General features: G+C 41.7%; 1 protein-coding gene across 1 annotated transcript in view; it reads left to right on the top strand.

The window, feature by feature from the left end:
- Positions 1-2072: 2072 nt before the first annotated feature.
- The window catches only part of LOC141107717 (cytochrome P450 2C8-like), a 35734-nt gene continuing 14902 nt past the window's right edge, over positions 2073-22904 (top strand). Inside the window, exons 1-4 of the mRNA XM_073598637.1 lie at positions 2073-2231; positions 5406-5555; positions 6534-6694; positions 7914-8107. Coding sequence (XP_073454738.1) covers positions 5414-5555; positions 6534-6694; positions 7914-8107 — 497 coding nt within the window. The 5' untranslated portion in view covers positions 2073-2231; positions 5406-5413. The remainder of the gene's footprint in view (positions 2232-5405; positions 5556-6533; positions 6695-7913; positions 8108-22904) is intronic.

The following is a 22904-nucleotide window of genomic DNA, read 5'->3' as shown; positions in this document are numbered from 1 at the left end:
ATGCAATTAGCGGACCTCCAGCTGTTGCAGAACTACAACTCCCATGAGGCATAGCAAGACTCTGACAGCCACAAGCATGACACCCAGAGGCAGAGGCATGATGGGACTTGTAGTTTTGCAACAGCTGGAGGTCCGCTAATTGCATATCCCTGTCCTATAGTTTATAGATGCTATGACGTTTGCGTAAACAAATCAATATTCATTTGATATTTTTTTCCCAAAAACATGTAGCAGAATACATATTTGCCTAAACTTATGAAGAAATTCGATTTTTTTATTATTATTATTATTATTATTATTATTAGATGCATAAAGAAGAAAAGAAAAAAATATAGTTTTTTTTCAAAATTGTCGTTTTTTTTTGTTTGTAGCGCAAAAAATAAAAACAACAGTGGTGATCAAATACCACCAAAGAAAGCTCCATTTGTGAGAAAAAAATGACATAAATTTTATTTGGGTACAGAGCTGCATGACCGCACAATTGTCAGTTAAATTAACGTAGTGCCATATCGCAAAAAATGACCTTGTCATGAAGGGAGGTAAATCTTCCAGAGGTCAAGTGATTAAAGCGGAGCTCCACCCAAAAGCGTAAGTTCTCCTTTAAGACCTCCTCTTCACTAAATGGCCCTTTTTTTGGGGGGGGAGTGGGTACTTGGTTTTGATATGTACCTGCTCCCAGTTCTGCTCGGATCGTCTATGCCAGTGGTTCTCAACCTGGGGGTTGGGACCCCTTCGGGGGTCAAATGACGATTTGCCAGGGGTCACCGACTCCTGGGCTGTTCCTGAAGCCAAACTGCTCTCCCAGCCTTTTCGCGGATGCCCAGCAGGGCTATCCCTGGAGCTCGCGGCCGCCCACTCAGCATCTTCGCAGCTGGACATTCAGTTCACAGCATGGCTGGGGGGCAGAGACTAGAGGTCAGCTGACTGGTGAGGAATGAAGTGGGTGGGGCTGGAGGAGACCCTATCTCCTGAATTCGGCATAGATGTCACTGCTGCGAGACACCACAAAGTCAGAAACACAGTGAAGCCAGAGACACAGTGAGTAACACTACCTGTGATGAGAGTTGCCATTAAAAGTCCTCACTACAGTTCTCAGATCAGAAGATGACCTTGATTAAGAGCACCTAAGTTGACTGATCAGAACTCCCCCCAGCATTGACACTCATCCAACCCCCCACCAGCACTGCCACTCATGCCAACTCCCTGCCAGCACTGTCACTCATCCCATTCCTCCCACCAAGGAGTAAGAGAGGGAATAAAAATAGAGAATACATGGAAGGGAGAGGAAAAGAGGGGAAGGAACAAATAAAAAGGGAAAGAAAGAATAAGAGAAAGAACAAGAAAGATGGCTAGAGAGAGGGATGGGGTGGGTGGGGGACAAGAAATGAACATAGAGAGAGATAAAAGTGAAAGAAAGGAGAACAAAGAGGAAGATGTAATGTACCATAAGGGGTTTTAATACTGTACAAGTGAAAGAGACTCAGGGAGTGCTAAATGTCCGTGGGTTAGGGGCGCAAATTACTTGTTTTGCTTTGGATGCTGACAACCCACGCTAAGAAAATAATTTTACTGTTAGGGGTCCCCACAACTTGGGAAATTTCATCAGGGGGTCATGGCACTAGAGGGGTTGAGAACCACTGGTCTAGGCAATCCGAAGGGAAGTCTTCCTCTCCTCCTCCCTCCCTGCAGTCTTCTGGGACATGTCACAGGTCCCTGAAAACAGCAGGGCCATTCACAGAGCGCAGCGCACCTCACACATGCACAATGGGCACCCAGTTGTGAAGTCACAAGCTGTCACAGCCAGGTGCGCACAGTTGAGATGCCAGCGCTGGGGATAGAAGGGACCGTTCAGGTGAGCACATCGCTGGATTGTGGGACAGTTGAGTGGCTGTTTATTAAAAGTCAGCAGATACAGTCTTTGTAGCTACTGACTTTGAATAAATACAACATTGACTGGAGTCCTGTTTAAATATAATTCATTTTTCTAACAACATTTCTCAATTTTCTCTGCATTTCTTGTATTCTTGCATTAATTTTGTGCATGCCATATCTTGTCATGACTCTTTAGCTGAGTGAGACCTATGGATCTGTGTACACCTGCTACTTAACCACCATACCTGTAGTTGTACTGGTTGGGTACGATGCAGTGAAAGAGGCGTTGGTAGAACACAGTGAGGCATTCAGCAACAGAGGAGAATTGGACCTCCTTAGCTTATTATTCAGAAATCACGGTAAGTACCTAGATACACTATACTGTAAAACCAGCTTATAAATTCTATCTGTACACTGGGTTATTTAAGAATATAGGGAGAGAGCAATATTGATTTGCAAAGTAGCAGTAACCAATCAGATTTTATGTTGCTGAAAGATCTGTGAAGTCATTGGATTTTGCACAATGCATGTTCCCTGTTGTCATTGTTTATGTGGGGAAAAAAAAATTCTTAACTGATGAGCTTGGGTGTGTTTGAATGCTTTTCTAGACCATTGTGGCAGAGCCTGCTAGGAAGCTTTCAGCTGTAATGGGACAATCAACTGTGTCAAGGGCATTCCCGACCCTGCAGCTGCATGTATACAGTATTTGGTATGTATATGTGTAACTGTGGGGCAGGGAATGCCTTGCCCACAAATGATTGGCCCATTACAGGCGACAGCTTCCTGACAGGCCCTTGTGTGGACTTCTCACATTTTGTTTTTCAAGAATATAAAAGTGTATGATAAGGCAAAACTTTGTTTTTTTTAGTTTTGGATAGATTCTCTGTTAAGTTTATATTTCTGTTTGTGTTGACTCTGGGGAGATTTACATCTCTGTTTGTCCTGCTAACCATTATCAGTAGGACAGAATGTTAAGGGAAATCCAAAATTTTTAGTTATATAGTTAAGAGAAGAGGGCTGAGATGTGGAGCCAGCTGTCAATCAGGTTGCTGGATGGATCCTGACAATCCTGTCCCTAACAGAGCCTGAAGCTGCTCTGATATGTCTTCTGGTTCACAGGAGAGTAAAAATAAGTGTACTTCTGTGACCAACAGGAGCAGTGTGACAAAAAAAGCTTTGGCCATACTTCTATTTTACCTTTATAATTCTTGACTATTTTCAGCTATGTATAGAGGAGCTAACATCCTCAGGATAGAAGCAGTGTATGTAGGAGAGAGAGCTATTTTTCCACAATAAAATAAACAAGCAAATATTTTTCTGGGGTGGTAAAGGTGTGGATGGAGTCATCTTCTCCCTGCATGGGGTACTTTTTGCAAGGGGCGCACTCATTAATGCCCAGGACTAGAGGGAGTCTGCGGTCATGTGAATAAACTAACATTAAGGCAGTTCCCTGACTTAGAGATGAGCTTTTATTATGTGAAATAAAATACCATACAGAGTTCCTCTATCAAGTACTGTCCCATGTCACTACACATTGTAACTTGTATGTTGCAATAGGAACGGCGTGCTGAGCCTGCGTCCTCTCCACCAGTCCAGCGTACCTCTGTTATCTCACTCCCACTAACAGAAAGGAGTCCTGTCGAGCACAAAGCATGGACCTCATGCATGCTCATATTAACTCCTTCACTTCTCATACCTTGTGACCAGGTCATAAGTCTCTGTAACGCAGGTTTGGTTCCAGTTGCTATTGGATAGGGTGGAAGCCTAAAAAAGACCTACGCCTAATGTCTGGTTGCTTGGTTTCTTTAACTTGTGATGATTACTCTTAGCAACTACATTCATTCTCCTTGGCTTGGCGAGTAAATCCTTTTGTTGTGGTGTAGCTTCATACCCCTTTTGTGCTTTACAGACACTGGTTCTTTAGATACGCCAGAACCAACATGTACCCCATTGAATAACTTGAGACTAGGCTTAGAATGGTTAATGTAACTTTACTGAACAAATTGCAGCATAAACATTCAATATGAACAAACTACTTGTCCATAAACTAACTACAACTGTGTGGCTGCCCAGGCATATTTCCATGAGGTGATAGCCCATCTTGGTATTCTCCATGGCTGGTGTGTCTCTGAAAATGGTGGTGCCTTCAGCAAACTACAAGGCACAGTAGTCCCAATACCACAAGTGAGCGGGAACATAACCAATCAAGGACCTCAGCCTTTCCCCTTTTTTATTGCACAGGTGGGCTAACTGGGATGAAAAAACCTGAGAACTGAACTTACATCACTTAACCCTTATCCAGACCTGGGTCAGCCGCTAACTCACTAAAGCAACCACATTACAACCCGGCTACAAGGAGTGTTAAACATTATCTTGGCACCATAGTGCTAAGCAGTTTTCAGCCCTTGGGTCCAGAGCTTGATTTGCAGTAGGAATTTTTCCTGTATAGAGTTTCTTGGTTTCCCTCACATCTCAAGAGACATTGTAGGTATGGGCAATTCCTTCATAGGAAGAAGTAAAAATTATACAGATATTTCAATGTTATCAAAAACATTCACTGATAAGTACATATAAACCTATAGCCAAAACGTATACAGCAATAGGGAGATACAGTATGGTAGAAATTGATATGTAGTTTTTGATTACTGTGTGGGTTTAGACTATGCATTTTGATGAACTTGTTATTAAAAACATTTTAAAATTGCCTAATCTCTGTATGATGTTTACGTACCTTTGACCTACATTGTATAGCACCATTAAAAATGGCTGGGCTTTATTCAAAGAACATTTAAAATGATTGTATAACTATGCTGTGTGGAAGAAAAACCTGGCAATCTACCCCTTTGTCCATATGTTACCACAGAAACCCAAAGTATGGTCCCAAAAACATAAAGACATACTCTCCAAATCTCATGTTTCAAAGAGTCTTAAAGGCAACCTAGAAATGTATATGCCTTTCATGACACATACAATTATATAACTCCAATCTCCCACTCTTTAAAATAACATATAAAAATAGGGAACACTTTACAAAAATCTGGGATAGATGTGCAACCTTCCCTTATACAACCACCCTCACATTCTTAAGTCTACGAGTTCACATGGTTTATGTGAATGAGTGCATGTATCTTTCAGAAAGTTTGTTTTTGTCGTTTATGCAATTTTTACTTAGAATGAAATATTACGCAAAACAAACTGGTATTATATTCAGTGGTTAGTTTAGTGTATTTGTCTGTACTGCAATTCAAAACTTTAATACAAAGCATCTTAAAAACATTTATTATTATTAATATATATTATAGCACTTTCATGGTAATTGGAAATATGGGGACTCTGAAACAAGAGATGATTGTGGCAGGAGAATTTAGGTTAGTGCTCTTGGTTGTGGAACAAGGGAGATCAGGTTATAGTGCAGGAATAACTGTTCCAATGCAGCTATCATGCTATGATCTTTACAAGCTTAGATCGCACCACCTGTTGGAATTGTAGTATAGTTTTCTCAGTTGTCTTGAGTAAACAATCTTATCTTCAAGGGATCGTCATGAGTAATGGAGAAAGGTGGAAAGCTATGAGGCGCTTCTCTTTAACGACCTTGAGAAATTTTGGCATGGGGAAAAGGAGCATTGCGGAGAGGATCCAGGAAGAGGCCCACTATCTGAGAGTGAAATTCTCAGAGAACAAAGGTAGGTGACTATAATAAATAATGAGCCATTTTTTTATCATTTACCCTCATTGAAACCCTTAGAAAAATTGGAATAGTTTTTGGTAAATTTGTAACTGATATTTTATATATACAGTATAAATGTTGGTGAAATGTTTGTCTCTACTTTGTTAATACTTTGGAGAAGAACAAGAATACCATATTAGTAGCCCTAATAATTACACTGTTCAGCCATAACATTATGATCACTGACAGGTAAAGTGAAAAACATTGATTATCTTGTTACAATGACACCTGAAAGTGGGTGGGATATATTAGGCAGTGAAAGTAAATTAGTATATTCAGTATATCAGTATATTAGGCAAGTGAAAGGTTGTTCCTGAAGTCTACATGTTAAAAGCCAAAAAAATGGTAAGCATAAGGATTTGATTGACGTTGACAAGGTCCAAATAGTAATGGCTAGACAACTGGGTCTAAGCAACTCCAAAAAATACAGCTATTGTAGGATGTTCCCAGTCTGCAGTGGTCAGGAACTACCAGAAGTGGCCCAAGGAAGGAAAACTGACATCAGAGTCAAGGCTCATTGATGCACGTGGGGGGTGAAGGCTGGCTCATGTAATCCAATCCAATAGAAGATCTACTGTAGTTAAAATTTGCTAAAAAGTTAATGCTAGTACTGATAGAAAAGTATTAGAACACAGAGTGCATCAAAGTTTGTTGTTTATGGGGCTGCGTAGTTGCAGACTGGTCAGAGTGCCCATGCTGACCCGTGTCCACAGCCAAAAGTGTCTACAATGGGCATGTAAGCATCAGAACTGGACCACTTTGGAGGGATTTCCTCTCACTTTTTTTGGCCATGAGACAGGAAGTAAAATCTCCTACTTGGGCGCAGATGGAAACCCTCCCTTACTCATTCCAAAATGAAAAAAACATTGTCTTTATTTCTATTTAATTGTGTATAGTGATAGCCCTCCAACTGGATTTCTTTTTCTGTCAATAGACTCCCCTTTTGACCCAACATATCTGCTGGGATTGGCTGTCTCCAACGTTATTTGTTCCATTGTGTTTGGTAAGAGATTTGACTACCAAGACAAGAAATTTATGACCCTTCTAGAATACATCAGAGAAATTGTCAGGGGACTAAACTCTCGGGCAGGCCAGGTGAATATTCAAAAGGAGACTTTTTTTTTAGATAGCTGTAATGTGTTTTCTATAAAATTGTATTGATTAGTGATATCTATTGGCTTAAAGGCAAAATGAATTCAGAGATATGAGATGATTGTTGCCCAATACATCCAATTTTGGACAGATCACTATATTTTCCACCATGTATAATTAATCATTCACCACTACAGTGCGTGTATGACTGCTATATTAAAAAAATGTATTACACATTGATACCAAAATCCACACTATCAGCAAAGGCAAAATCCAACTAGGATTCTGAAGGGAAGCACATTCAAATATACCCATTTTTGGAGTTACACACAAGATGAGATTCAACACTATAAATGCTTATTGATAATATATTGAAAAGCTGTATATCAGTGAAGATTCTGAACCTGTGAACATCCGTTCTTTGAATCAAAAAGATCTAAAAAAAAATGTGAAAAAACAGCTGCTAGTATAGGTAAACAGATACCAATCCAATCAATATATTTAAACAAAAGTGCAGCACTTACTATACTCAAACTGAAAATATAAGTGTGTGATTACAAATAGTGATACAAAATAGTCCATAGAGAAACCCATATATAAATAACAAATATGTGAAAAAAAAACTAAGAAGAAGTCCACAAATGTACAAAAAGCAGATGATACGTTCTGAAGTGACTCGAAGAAAAAGAGATAAAAAGAGATGATCGAGTAAAGTGTCCCCAAACGTCCAGTGGAAGCGAAGGTAAAATTGTCTGCTTACCAAAATTTGTTGGCTTTCAAATCAATGACAAGCCAAAAAACAGTATCCACACTGGAACCGACTCAAACACTCACAGCTCCTCAACTCCACTCTCAGTGGATGCCTCCCTATCCACTCTCCAATAAGGGGTCATATTGGACATAAAGACTCATAGTGTAGTATGTACTGATAGGAATGTATTTGAAAACATAACATATTGCACTCACATGTCCAAAGATAAAAGCATGCATTTCTGTGTAATAACAGTTGCAGCTTAGCAAACAACACAGCGATACAATTTTTCCAGCTTTTGAAGGATATCCTTGAGCCTCCGAATATAAAATGTATCCAAAGAGTCCTAGAGGATGTTGGCGTGGCTATAGTATATTCAACAAAGACTTGTAACTGGCAACTAGACACAGAATTTGAGAAATAAGCTCATAAAAAATACTGTATATATATATATATATTTTTCTGTTTTAGATTCTTAACATGTTTCCAAACTTGCTGAGCAAGGTTCCTGGACCCCATCAGAACATTTTTGCCAATTTTGAAAAGTTGAGGAAATTTGTGAGGGAGACGGTGCAGTCCCATCGAGAAGTTCTGGATGAAAACTGTCCACAGGACTTCATAGACTGTTTTCTCATAAAGATGGAAGAGGTGAGTTCAGGGGTTGAGTGAAACTGGTGTTGGAATGCTGAAATGTTTATCTCTACTTTGTTGCTACTTTTAAGAACAACAAGCATAACCTATGAGTAGCCCTAGTATTACACCATAGCATCCATAACATTATGACCAGTCAGGGTGCCATGGACCCATGTCCACAGTCAAAAACGCCTACAGCAGGCACATGAGCATCAGAACTGGACCACGAAAGAGGCAGTATGATGCTTTGTCTAGTGGAGTGGATGTTTTGATGGCAAAAATAATTATATGGCTGATCGGTGTATATATGTATATATATATATATATATATATATATATATATATATATATATATATATATATATATATATATATAGTTGAAGACTTTTTGCATGAATTTGCAATGATTGCTTCCTACAAGGGTGGCCCAGAAGCCCCTGGTGCAACTTTTTCTGACGCAGGAGTACCAAGGGGTGTACCGATTGATGGGTTATAAGTGAGATGACTACGATAATTATCTAGAATCCATCCAGTCTATGGAGCACTGGAAAAGTTCTGTGGGGAGAATGTGGTCTCCCATTGCAACCGGAGAAAGTCAGTTTGCAGAAAGGAGGAGCTACAGCAGAGATGTGGCTCAAATTCTGAGTTAAGAGGTTTGTGCAAAAGTGTCTGTTGTTGCACCTGGAGAAAATGTTGCTCAGCCTGCAGGGGCTGATGGAGAGCACAAGAAACCAGTGGTTTCAAGTTATGGCTGCTTGTGTGAAGTGGTTGGCCCAGAGAAGAGGGCATCGTATTCAGCATCCTGCAAGGGGTGTGACCATGTGTGTGGGTCTCCTGTTACCCCTGGCAACAGGAAATCTGTTTGGCCTGCAGGGAATGTTGGATAATCCAAGAAGGATGCAATGGAAGGATGCAGTGTTGCCCCGTGTCCATGTGGGGGCATTAGCTTGTGAGAGCGCAGCAAAGAAGGGACAACACCCTCAATTGAAGCTTTCCACCCCTGCCAACTGGAATGGTAAGACTGTTACAAATGTGAGAGAGACTGGTCATTGGACTATTCCCTGTGAAGTGGGAGTAAGTCCAGTGAGAGAATCTGCTTTCAGAGACTTGCTGAAAATTAATACCCTTTGTAGTAGTAAAGCACAGTTTAAAGCTGAACCCGCAGCAAGCTTGAGGACTGTTAAGGACTTGTCTCCATGCAATGCTCTTTGTAGCAGAGAGGCAAGGGTTAAAGCAAAACCTAATGATGTGGTGTGTACTAACAATTCTGAAAATGGTGATCCATTTCCCTCTATGTTGGTGTTTAAAAGGGAAAAGGGTTCTGTGCAAAGGACAGGACTGATTCGGCAGAGTGCTGAAGTATATATGTCAGGGGTGACCGCTGAGAGATATGTACCATTGCCCCTAGCAACCATGACAGGTGCAACAGGGTTGTCCCTGGAGACCTCCCAGGAGTTCATGGTGTCTGAGCTTGAGGTTTCTCAGGATGATTGTGTAGCCACCCCAGTGGGTGAAAGAGTGTTTTATAAAGCAAAAAGCGATGTAATAAATATCCCACAGGCTCAAGTTGGTAATCCTCATTATCATTCCTATGACAGCCTATGAGAGTCAGGAATGATAATGAGGAATGTATTTCTGACGATGTTGATGAAGGTTTTCTCATGGCAACCACAGGCAGTGCTGCAGAGTTGTCCATGGAAATCTCACGAGGACTCCCTGTGTTGGAGCTGGCGGGGGTCCAGGACAACTCTGATACTGCTCAGGTGGAATACAATGGGAAAACAGCTCAAATGATGGAGCATGAATTATCACGAACTGATATGGTTGACAGTGACTGGTGCAGGATGCCTGCTGCTAAACCATTCTGTCCACCTGTGTCTTCTTGGGCAGAGGGAGCAGTACTATGGAGTGCTGGTGACTGGAGCACAGACAGGATAGACTGGGATAGTCTCGCCATAAAGGTGTTATGCCGCGTACACACGGTCGGACTTTTCGTCTACAAAAGTCCAACGGACGCTGACGGACTAAAGCTGGCTGGTAATCCGATCGTGTGTGGGCTTCTCCGGACTTTCAACTGACTTTTTTAGCCTCAAATCCGACGGACTTTAGATTTGAAACATGCTTCAAATCTTTACGTCGTAACTACGACGGACCCCGAAATCCGCTCGTCTGTGTGCTAGTCCGACGGACAAAAACCCACGCTAGGGCAGCTATTGGCTACTGGCTATGAACTTTTAGTCCGTTGTACGTCATCACGTACGAATCCGTCTGACTTTTGTGTGGTCGTGTGTAGGCAAGTCCGTTCGTTAGAAAGTCTGCCGCAAGTCCGCCGAAAGTCCGCCGGAAGTCTGTCGGACAGGCTGTCGGACTTTTGTAGCTGAAAAGTCCGACCGTGTGTACGCCCCATTAGCGTGGTGGAAAGAAATTTGGACACTATTGCTGCTGTGACAAATGGAGAGGCTGCAGGGCTAGTAGACATAGGTGCATTGGCTTTTGCAGAAGTTAACCCTCTCCAGTTGGAAGGATCTCAAAAGGGAGCATACATAGCAGAGGTTTTGTCCACAGCAAAAGAAATGATTAATGTTGAGTGTCAGGATGGTGGGATAATGGATAAAGACTTGGAAGTGCTCAGTGTTGCTGAAAATAAGAGGATAAGTGTGACACATGCGTTTTGCAGTGCTCATGGGGAGCCGCAAGTTTTGTCAGCTGCCTCTGAGGTGGAGGTCTCTTTGAGTGTCTCGGCCTCTCAAGCCTTAGCAAACGAGCCCCTCCATGTCGTTAGTAAGGGAAAAGTCCCTAGATTCCCGTGTTTATTTGGGCATGTCTAGAAATAACTGAGATGTTGTTGGAATTGGTGAAAATCCTTCCACTGTACACCTGCATGCATCAACCGCAGATGGTACCGCGTAGTACCAATCAGTGGAGACAGGTGGTACAGGGAATGTTAAGCAATGTTGATAAAAATTGGTTACTGGAATGTTGGTTACTTTTGTGGAAAGTGGTCTCACAGTTCTCTGCGAGAGTGCTTCCAGCGGTAGTTATGTGCTGAAGGCTTTCAGGGGAACTGCTAGAGGAATCAGAAATGATAGACATAGTGGAAGTCTTTCCATATGCTGGTGTGATGAGGTGTATTCCTGCTGGTGCAGTCTGAGGTGCGGCTGAGCAGTGGTTGGTACATGGCGCGTGTACGGTCTCACCCGCTAGACCACATGTAAAGGAAGGGCCTGGAACAGACGCGGCAGTAGTGGGAATTCGGTCCATCGGGAGGTGCAGTTTGAGGTACCAGGAGACACTCTGACAGGAAATAAGTGTTGGTAACTGTAACGAAAAAGTGTATGAGAAGCACTGTAGAGCACTGTCAGACAAATCAGAGGTGTTGGTTGAGGTACCAATGGACACAGAAATGGTTAAAGAGATGAGTGTGGAAAAATGTGGCTAAAAATGTGCATTGACTGATGTCTTTGTGAACCTTTTTTTTTGTTCTTTTAAATAAAAGTGGGCTACCATGCCCTTAAAATACACCTACTGCTTCGTACTCACTGGAAATTGAGTCTGATCACCCTAATCTTACTATATATATATATATATATATATATATATATATATATATATATATATATATATATACGTATATATATATATATATATATATATATATATATATATATATATATATATATATATATATATATATATATATATATATATATATATATATATATATATATATATATATATATATATATATATATATATATGTAGCAATATCTCTCGGTGGAGCTGCTGGTTTAAAACGGGCTGTTACCTTCACTCCCGCCACCTCTGTTTCACACCGGCACCAGGTCTAGGGTCCCGTTGAGTTTACCTCCGGCCAATGTATTCACCAAACACTTGAGTATCTTTTCCAATGCTTTAATGAACAGGTAATAAAGGAAGTAGCAGGAAAGAGGCAGAAGGAAAGTTGCAGGGAAGCTCAAATACCTTTCTGTAGTATTCTTTAGCACATTGTTAGGAATTGAACACTTGTAATTGAATGCACTCCCCTTGTGGGATTCAATCTTTGCCTGCCTGGATAGGCCTCTCTCACTTGCCTAGCAGTCACTACGTAGCACGAACAAAAGTCTCTGCCACAGACTTGTTTGAAACAGAACCGGTACGATCCTCTGCCACAGGATGTAATGGTTTATGGTGAATATCAGACACAGCACTTAAACCTTTAAGCCAACCCAGCAGTACTATGCAGTAAAATTACTTCAGGATACGTCCTCCAACTGAGTCACCAGGCCCCTCTCCAGACCAGCACTCTGCATGATCCTTCCATGATGGGTCCTCCCCTGGGATCTCTTCAGTTGTCCAGCTTCTTCTCTCAGGATAAACAGCTCAGGACCATTCCTCTGCCACTGTGGTAGGCCCCAGACAGGCTTCTGGGCCCACCCACACGCTGCAGCGACACGGGCCTCCGGAACGGAGGACCACGAGGTGGTATTCCTAATGCATACCTGTCAGCCAGGAGGGCCAGAAGGTGGATGGAAAAGACCCCCAAACATGGCGTCTGTCCCATAAATACCCTCTCCCAGAATGCAACTCGGAGGACCACCTCCACCGAGTTGTCTCCGGGACAGAGGAGCACTCATACGCTTCAACACGTTGCCTTTCCAACACCGACCCATGGGGACATTGACACCCACCGGCGCAGTGTGGAACTACACGCAACTCAGCCAAGCTGGAACAGAGGCAAATCTAACTTCACCTAACAAATAACCCACTAAACTTACCTATCAGTAGTAGATTAAAAATCTACCAGCTCTACATACTCCCCCACTACAATAGACGTTGTCCTCAACGTCTGTCAAAAAATAACTCCCAAGCCTGAGAGTAGGTATTTGAGCTTAAAACTGGGATTAAAGTAAAGAAGAAAAGAAGACAGTCGAAAGACATTACAATTTCAACATTTTTTTTTTTTTTTTAAACAATATGTTCACATCCGCAAACAAAACCACATTATTGCCCCGTACACACGGTCGGACACTGATAGGACATTCCGACAACAAAATCCATGGATTTTTTCCGAAGGATGTTGGCTCAAACTTGTCTTGCATACACACGATCACACAAAGTTGTCGGAAAATGTGATCGTTCTGAACGTGGTGACGTAAAACACGTACATCGGGTCTATAAATGGGGCAGTAGCCAATAGCTTTCATCTCTTTATTTATTCTGAGCATGCGTGGCACTTTGTGCGTCGGATTTGTGTACACACGATCGGAATTTCCGACAACGGATTTTTGGAAAATTTAATAGCCTGCTCTCAAACTTTGTGTGTCGGAAATTCCGATGGAAAATGTGTGATGGAGCCCACACATGGTCGGAATTTCCGACAACAAGGTCCTATCACACATTTTCCGTCGGAAAATCCGACCGTGTACAGGGCATAAGACTGTTGCAACCCCACTATCTATCTAGCTGAAAAGCCTAACAGCTTGATAGTAGGTCCACTTGCTCCTGAAAAGTAACAAAGTTAAACACACACAAGATATATACAGTTTAGGAGCAAAGTCTCATTCTGAAAGAAAAATGAAACTTTCTTCCCATAATTTTTCTTATATTCCCTTTAAGGAACCAACTAAAATAACTTGAGGAGTCCATCCCTATATATATATATATATATATTTAGGTATATCATATCTTTTAAATGAAAAAAAAAAAGAAGAATCCAGCTAGCAAAACGGGCCTAGGATTTAGAAACACTGAGATGGGCATCAAATCTTGATCACGAAGATTTCTAAACACTGACACTGTCTATCTACATACCCCACAGTTCTTTATCCATAATCACCAGTAAAACCGAGGATCTGGCAATGTCAGTGTCTTTCCCAGTTTATCCACTGTAGTAATGAAGTACACAACGTCATCTTTTCCGGGTCTGCAAATGACCACTTTGTCAGCATGAATGTGCCGACCATAGTTTCAGTGTAGGAAACATCCACTGAAGCGTTCATCCATAGCGACAGAATATCCAGTTTTCCGGAAAGGCTGAGGCACAGACAAATAGTCCCAAACAGCTTCACTGTACCAGAGCTCCCAGTTGGCTTCAATCTCTTGCATAATGTCCTGAGTAACATAGGGAAACTCCAAACCATATTCCGTAGCCACACGCTTGTTAAGCATTCTCTGCAAACATGCAAGTTTAGGCAACGATCTATTTTTCCCCAAACCAGGGGGCACACAAGAGTTCAATGACTTGCTCACCATAGACCCGATGGGTGTCGGAACCAAAGTAGTAACTTTAGGCAATGTCTCCTTGATAGTACTGTGTGGCTCCACACAAGGCGATGCTCTCCCAGAATCCAGGGCTGTCCATTCTGAGAAAGTCAAGGCAGAAGCAACATCTTCTCCCTGAGCCCATAACAGTTCCGGCGACATTGTCTTAAATAAATCATCATCACCGGAGAGATCCGACAAGGAATCTATCTCCGAATCTCTCAACTCTTCTGCCGGCAAATATTTACACAAAGTCCCAGATACATTCCCCTGTGATCTCTCACCCGTTCCTGACGTGGACTTCTCCGGGTTTGGGTAGTCTCTGGGGTAGGCCTCGACCACGGCCGCGGGAAGTTTTTACATATCCCACCTTCCTCTGGACAGGTACAATGGGGATAGGCGTAGTGGACGCAGAAATCAAAGTAATGTCCGCTGATGAGTTAGCTACCGCAGTACCTTTCTCAGGAACACTCTCGGTGACAACAGGTGAAATCACGGCCTGCCGTTCTTTTTCAACAGTAGCAGCAGCTTCCACTGTGGCAATACCTGTAGCCCAATCCATACGATAAGCACAAGGCGACATAGTAGGTTGTTCCACCACAAACAAATACTCTCCACATCGCGGGCAGCGACAAAATGGACGGAGATGTATGGCCAGTCCTTCACACTTGTGGCAAAGCACTCCCAGCCCTTCAATATCTCCGACTGTAAAAAGAACAAACTTTTCCTTCGGTTTCAGACGAATGCCGGTATCCGTAAGCAAGGTTCCGGTCAGCATAGCACCCGCAGCGATGCTCGTAGGAAACATCTTAGGTCCCACAGTTGGTTGCATCACCGAAAAAGACATGGCCACACTCTGATCTTCTCAGCACGATCACGAGGCCTCTCTTCTTCTCTGGTGCCAACACACATACACGCGTCCCATGCGGTATCAAGTAGGCTAGGCTCCTCCCACTTGTTCCTCTGATCACGTAGCTCCCGGGCTTTCACTGGTGCCCGCCGCCTACGCAGTCAGAAATAAAGTCCTGCAACTTTAACCTCTTCTTCTCCTGAGAAATTGACAAAGTCCAGCTTTCACCGTAAACTCCTGGTGAAACACTTCTCTAGGTTGCGGGAAGTTGATGGCCAACAAATCCCGGACGACAACCCCACATGTAGCAATAACTCTCGGTGGAGCTGCTGGTTTAAAACGGGCTGTTACCTTCACTCCCGCCACCTCTGTTTCACCGGCACCGGGTCTAGGGTCCCGTTGAGTTTACCTCTGGACAATGTAGGTACCAAACACTTGAGTATCTTTTCCAATGCTTTAATGAACAGGTAATAAAGGAAGTAGCAAGAAAGAGGCAGAAGGAAAGTTGCAGGGAAGCTCAAATACCTTTCTGTAGTATTCTTTAGTACATTGTTAGGAATTGAACACTTGTAATTGAATGCACTCCCCTTGTGGGATTCAATCTTTGCCCGCCTGGATAGGCCTCTCTCACTTGCCTAGCAGCCACTACGTAGCACGAACAAAAGTCTCTGCCACAGACTTGTTTGAAACAGAACCGGTACGATCCTCTCCCACAGGATGTAATGGTTTACGGTGAATATCAGACACAGCACTTGAACCTTTACACCAACCCGGCAGTACTATGCAGTAAGATTACTTCAGGATGCGTCCTTCAACTGAGTCACCAGGCCCCTCTCCAGACCAGCACTCTGCATGATCCTTCCATGACGGGTCCTCCCCTGGGATCTCTTCAGTTGTCCAGCTTCTTCTCTCAGGATAGACAGCTCAGGACCATTCCTCTGCTGCTGTGGTAGGTCCCAGGCAGGCTTCTGGGCCCACCCACACGCTGCAGCGACGTGGGCCTCCGGAACGGAGGACCACGAGGTGGTATTCCTAATGCATACCTGTCGGCCAGGAGGGCCAGCAGGTGGATGGAAAAGACCCCCAAACATGGCGTCTGTCCCATAAATACCCTCTCCCAGAATGCAACTCGGAGGACCTCCACCGAGTTGTCTCCGGGACAGAGGAGCACTCATACGCTTCAACACGTTGCCTTTCCAACACCGACCCATGGGGACAACGACACCCACCGGCGCAGTGTGGAACTACACACAACTCAGCCAAGCTGGAACAGAGGCAAATCTAACTTCACCTAACAAGTAACCCACTAAATTTACCTATCAGTAGTAGATTAAAAATACAGTGGGGACGGAAAGTATTCAGACCCCCTTAAATTTTTCACTCTTTGTTATATTGCAGCCATTTGCTAAAATCATTTAAGTTAATTTTTATTTCCTCATTAATATACACACAGCACTCCATATTGACAGAAAAACACAGAATTTTTGACATTTTTGCAGATTTATTAAAAAAAGAAAAACTGAAATATCACATGGTCCTAAGTATTTAGACCCTGTGCTCAGTATTTAGTAGACGCACCCTTTTGATCTAATACAGCCATGAGTCTTTTTGGGAAAGATGCAACAAGTTTTTCACACCTGGATTTGGGGATCCTCTGCATTCCTCCTTGCAGATCCTCTCCAGTTCTGTCAGGTTGGATGGTAAACGTTGGTGGACAGCCATTTTTAAGTCTCTCCAGAGATGCTCAATCGGGTTTAAGTCAGGGCTCTGGCTGGGCCATTCAAGAACAGTCACGGAGTTGTTGTGAAGCCACTCCTTTGTTATTTTAGCTGTGTGCTTAGGGTCATTGTCTTGTTGGAAGGTAAACCTTCAGCCCAGTCTGATTTCCTGAGCACTCTGGAGAAGGTTTTTGTCCAGGATATCCCTGTACTTGGCTTTCCCTCAATTGCAACCAGTCGTCCTGTCCCTGCAGCTGAAAAACACCCCCACAGCATGATGCTGCCACCACCATGCTTCACTGTTGGGACTGTATTGGACAGGTGATGAGCAGTGCTTGTTTTTTCTCCACACATACCGCTTAGAATTAAGGCCAAAAAGTTCTATCTTGGTCTCATCAGACCAGAGAATCTTATTTCTCACCATCTTGGAGTCCTTCAGGTGTTTTTTTCATGCGGGCTTTCATGTGTCTTGCACTGAGGAGAGGCTTCCATTGGGCCACTCTGCCATAAAGCCCCGACTAGTGGAGGGCTGCAGTGATGGTTGACTTTCTACAACTTTCTCCCATCTCCCGACTGCATCTCTGGAGCTCAGCCACAGTGATCTTTAGGTTCTTCTTTACCTCTCTCACCAAGGCTCTTCTCCCCCGATAGCTCAGTTTGGCTGGACGGCCAGCTCTAGGAAGGGTTCTGGTCATCCCAAACATCTTTCATTTAAGGATTTTGGAGGCCACTGTGCTCTTAGGAACATTAAGTGCAGCAGAATTTTTTTGTAACCTTGGGAGATCTGTGCCTTGCCACAATTCTGTCTCTGAGCTCTTCAGGCAGTTCCTTTGACCTCATGATTCTCATTTGCTCTGACATGCACTGTGAGCTAGATTGTGGACAAGGAAGAAATTACTCCTGCGCTTGTGAGGGTCTGATTGGGTTTGAGAAGAGTAGTATTGTGAACTGTATCAAAGCTAGAAGAGATGGTATTGCATGTCCCGCTGCCCAGAGATTGACCCCGGGGTGGTCAGGTAAGGCTATATGGAGAGTGATGGATGAAGGGCGCGTGATCAAGCTCACATCAAAACATATAAAATTTATTTCAGAGGAAATAAAGAGCAAATAAAAGCAATTGAATAATACCAATACTACGTATCATGCAAACAGGTGACAAAATGTAAAAGACATGAAAAATTAAAAATGGGTTAAAAATATCATGAGCCCATGTTAAGGCGGGTGTTTAGAGTTGGCTAACGCGTTTCGAGGATAACCTCTTCATCAGAGCCTATTGAGAACCAGGGTGCAGTCTCTATATGCCAGTAGGCCAAAATATGTACATCAACATGATGGCTAGTTGGAAAAAACGGCCTGAAATGGAAGATGCGATTTTCTGTGTTCCATACCAGTCCACGTTCAAGCGTTCTATGTGATAATAGATGGTGTGTGGGTTCTCCTTTAAGTTTGTAGAGAAATGGTTATGGGGTGGTGTGGACCTGTCACGGGCTGGGTGGAGGGGAGATCTTTTGACCTGTATACTCCTGGGAAGGTGCTGTCCAGTAAATGGAGGATGGAGGGGGGTGAAGGTCTCATGAGAGAATGCTGCAGCCGTGTGTGTCCGCAGCAGTCTCTCTGTCTCAGGTGAGACAGAGAGACTGCTGCGGACACACACGAAGAAATGGACAGCACCTGAGTTAAAGTCTGTGTTTTTCTGTCAATATGGGGTGCTGTGTGTACAATAATGAGGAAAAAAAAATAAACTTAAATGATTTTAGCAAATGGCTGCAATATAACAAAGAGTGAAAAATATAAGGGGGTCTGAATACTTTCCGCCCCCACTATATATATATATATATATATATATATATATATATATATATATATATATATATATATATATATATATATATATATACACATATATCTTGAAATATTTGGGAGGGTAACTTATTCCCCGCATTGGAATGATGAATATAATTATTTTTTTCTTCAGAGTGTACAAAGTATGTATAGGAATTTGTTTTATAGAATATTATTATTGACAGTGTTAATTAAATTAAGTGGGTCACATTCCCTCATATAAAAAAATAATAAAACTAATATCTTTGTGCTGACTTACGTAAGTAGTAGCTCACATTGCAAACTGTATTCTTCTTTCTACCAAATAAATGTTACTCAATATGGTGAGCTATGTTCAATTTGAATACCCAATTATGTGTTAGGAAAAAAAACATTTTTAAAATCTCTTGCACATAATTGGGTATTCAAAGTAAACATGGCTGCACTTAATCACTAAAATTCCATTTGCATAGAGACCACACTCACAAAAAGCTACAGTAATTGTATGCATCCATCTATTTACTTATGTGGCTTATTGCTATACGATCACATGATCCCCATGTCAACAAAAGAATTCATTTATAATAGCTGTGTTGCCTTTGCTGAGATTGGTCCACAGCTATCACATGGTACCTGGGTCAACCATGTGATTAGCTGTAGCCAATCACAGATCACTGGTAACCACATCTGTCTTGAATGGTTAACCCACTCATGACAGTTGAAAACTTTCCTGTTACAATTATCTTCATTGTAATAAAAAACAAAATGTAAAAAAAAATAATAATCCATAGAATAAAAAATTATTACAACATACTGTAACCAGCCAGTGTCGCTGATCCCCCACATCAGTCATATGATCACGCTGTACTGTACTGATATGTAAATGTTATTCAATTTCTAAATTTTCAAAAAATTTGTGACAAAAAAATACAATTTCACAAAACTCACCATGCCTCTTACTAAATGCCTCAGACTGTCTAGTTTCCAAAAGGGGTTATTTAGGGGGAAATTTGTACTGTCTTTGCATTTTAGGGCCTATAGAAATGAGATCATCGGTACATCAGAACTGATTAGTTTTCAAATATACCTGAGATATCTCATCATAATGAGTCTGTATGCCTTTAAACTGACTTGAATTGGCAATGGCTATGAGCTATGAGTACATAGTTGGTAGCTTTAGAAAATCCTACCTGGAAATGTACTGTAATGTAATGTAGCCATTTTTTTCTTTTTTGGTTTTCAGGGGGGTATGAGAAGAGGCTCTCCCAAAACAGTATATTGCACTAAACCTGTAAGAGTGGGTTTTATAATAAAGTGGGCAGCATCTCCACTTAGGAAGGGTGCCTAAACTTCAAAACTTTCCTGGGAAATTAATCAGTAATCTTATCAAAAAGTAATCAAGAGCAGAGGAATTACTGCAACCAGCATATAGCATTATCAAGAAGCATATACATGTACACCAATATAGAAATAATACAAACTTTATATAAGAAAAGATTAATAACAGTACATACATCCAATGTACAAACAGATATTATCTGCAAAGAACCCAACAGAGCCCTGGTGGAATTGTGTGCATGTACTTGGGTTTATATGGTTATTAATAGAGATACCCCTGGATGAATGTTGCAGCAAGGTCCAATTGCAAGGGCCCCTGAGAATTATGAGGTATCTGTCTTTGTGTTGGAGACCTGAAGACAAGATCAGACATCACAGGGGATCTTCAAATTGCTGTCTGACCAGCTTGGAATGCTAACCAGCAGCAATTGAGTGGTGGCAATGGAACTTAGAGTCAGCCTATCTACTCTGTGTGTTAGTCCCTCCCTAGTAGTGTATAATTGTCTCTTCTGACTTGGAGCATGGGAAGGAGATGTGGCTGAGACTTTCTGTCTTTCTCCACTTCTTCCTTCCAGGGTTTCAAAGCCAAAAACTCAGGGGTGGGAAGTGCATACATAATATATTTACAGGCATTTACAAATTCAGACAGTAGAAGACAGTAGATCCCTACAGTACACTAATACCAAAATGGCTTTAAAGCCTGATTCAGACTGGCCAAAAATATTAAATGATGTGGAAAGCCCTTCCCCCAGCATGTGTAGGATTTAATTCTTGTTTTGTACAGTTGGGATCTAGTAGACAGGAATACTTACCTTAATCCTTGGCCCCAAGGCAGCCGAAGCACCAGATATTGTGGTATTGATGACCAGACCCCTGAAGCCACTTTTCTTCTCTGGGTATGTCGCTTTTCTTCTCAGAGGTGTCTTTGTGTACAATGCAGTACCAGCATCCACCACTAGTCCTGTACTTTATCTTATGATGTTGAGGACCCATTCACATTCTGAGGCAGGAGAGAAGGAAATCATAGTCCTAGACCATGAATTAAAGTATAAACCCAAGAACAAAAATATAGTATAATATATATTAGTGCATAGATGTGGAAGCCACATTAGTTTTCTCTTTTAAGAAACATTTTCTGCAAGTCCAAAATGTGTTCATCCTGCAGGTCCAAAATGTGTTCATCCTTCCAGAAATCCGGTTACATAGTTACATAGTTAGTCAGGTTGAAAAAAAACAAAAGCCCATCCAGTTCAACCATAAAAATAAATAAAAAATAATATCAAATAATCCTATATACCCAATCCTATACACACAATTGATCCAGAGGAAGGCGAAAAACCCCAACAAAGCATGATCCAATTTGCTACAGTAGGGGAAAAATTACTTCCTGATCCCCCGAGAGGCAATCAGATTTTTCCTGGATCAACTTTACCTATAAATTTCATTACCCAGTTATATTGTGTGCACTTAGAAAAGAATCCAGGCCTTTCTTAAAGCAATCTACTGAGCTGGCCAGAACCACCTATGGAGGGAGTCTATTCCATATTTTCACAGCTCTCACTGTGAAGAAACCTTTCCATATTTGGAGATTAAATCTCTTTTCCTCTAAATCCGGTGTCCTTGTAACTTCCTGTGCACTGAACTAAAATCTCAAACAATGCTATCCACCTTTATAGCTGTCTTCTGTTATGGAGATCCGGAGAATGGGAGATTAATAATTCATAGCTAAATCCCTAACACACTCCCTGTCTAAAGATGACAACACTGCTCTCCTACAGATACAGTACAGTAAGAAGTTGTTGTCATTCTAGGACACTCTGTTTGTGCTGGAGACCAAGCTGGACTGACTAGATCAGTCACTAGTCGTAGATGGGTGATAATACGGACACGCAGAGTCCCTCCATTAAATTGTGTCCAATTTTGGATAGTGGCAGTGAACCCTCTTGGGACGTGGGCTGCTACCTCGTGGTTATTCCTTATGGTCATTTCCGCATATAGACTTGAAAAAGTTAAAAGGAAGGAGCTCCCTTTGTCCAAACTAATACGTGTTTGGTGGTAGATCAAAAGATGTTAAAAGTAATGACAGGTACATCAAGCCAACACCTTTCAGGAGATAGGATTCCCCCTTCATCAGGGTTATCAAACAAGCACAAGAAAATATACAAAGAAAAGATATCTGAGGACAAGGTACTGTATAAGGGCAAACATGCGGAAAATACAAAAAAGATTAAATCAAAATTGTATATTGTATAATTCTATAGAAGACTCTAAAAAACTCTAAAAATCATATATTAAGAGCTGACGGTCACCCTAAAAAGAAAATAAAATAATAATAATAATAGTAATAATAGTAATAATAATAATAATAATAATAATAATAATAATAATAATAAATAGTCGAAAAATAATCTAAACAAAAACTGAACAGAAACATTGCATACAAGATTAGACTAGAAGTCAGATCTTAAGGGATTTTTATAGGTGTGTGTATACATCCCTGACACTATGTGTAAACGTCTATCTGCCTATATTCCGTTCAATCAATATGGATAGTGTTAAACCGACTGACCTGTTGCTGCCAGCTATTAAATAAGAAAGTTTCTCACGTCGGATATCTGTTTGCGAGGTTTCTGTGAAAAAAGGAAACAATGTGAGAGGAGAGTCAGGAAACATTTATATTTTTGACAGAATTTTTTTTTGGTACATTCCCATCACCCTTTCCCAAACACCTCCTGTACCAAAAAAGTATGTTACTGACCACATCACCAGGTGAAAAAAGTCAGAAAATGACTAGTAAGTAGTAATGAGCCAAACGTCCCTAAATTCGGTTTGATTCAGCAG

The sequence above is a fragment of the Aquarana catesbeiana genome, linkage group LG09 (genome assembly GCF_042186555.1).
Source record: "Aquarana catesbeiana isolate 2022-GZ linkage group LG09, ASM4218655v1, whole genome shotgun sequence".
Taxonomy (NCBI): Eukaryota; Metazoa; Chordata; class Amphibia; order Anura; family Ranidae; genus Aquarana; species Aquarana catesbeiana.
Note: the sequence above shows the minus strand (reverse complement) of the source record. Positions and strands in the feature narration are given on the sequence as shown.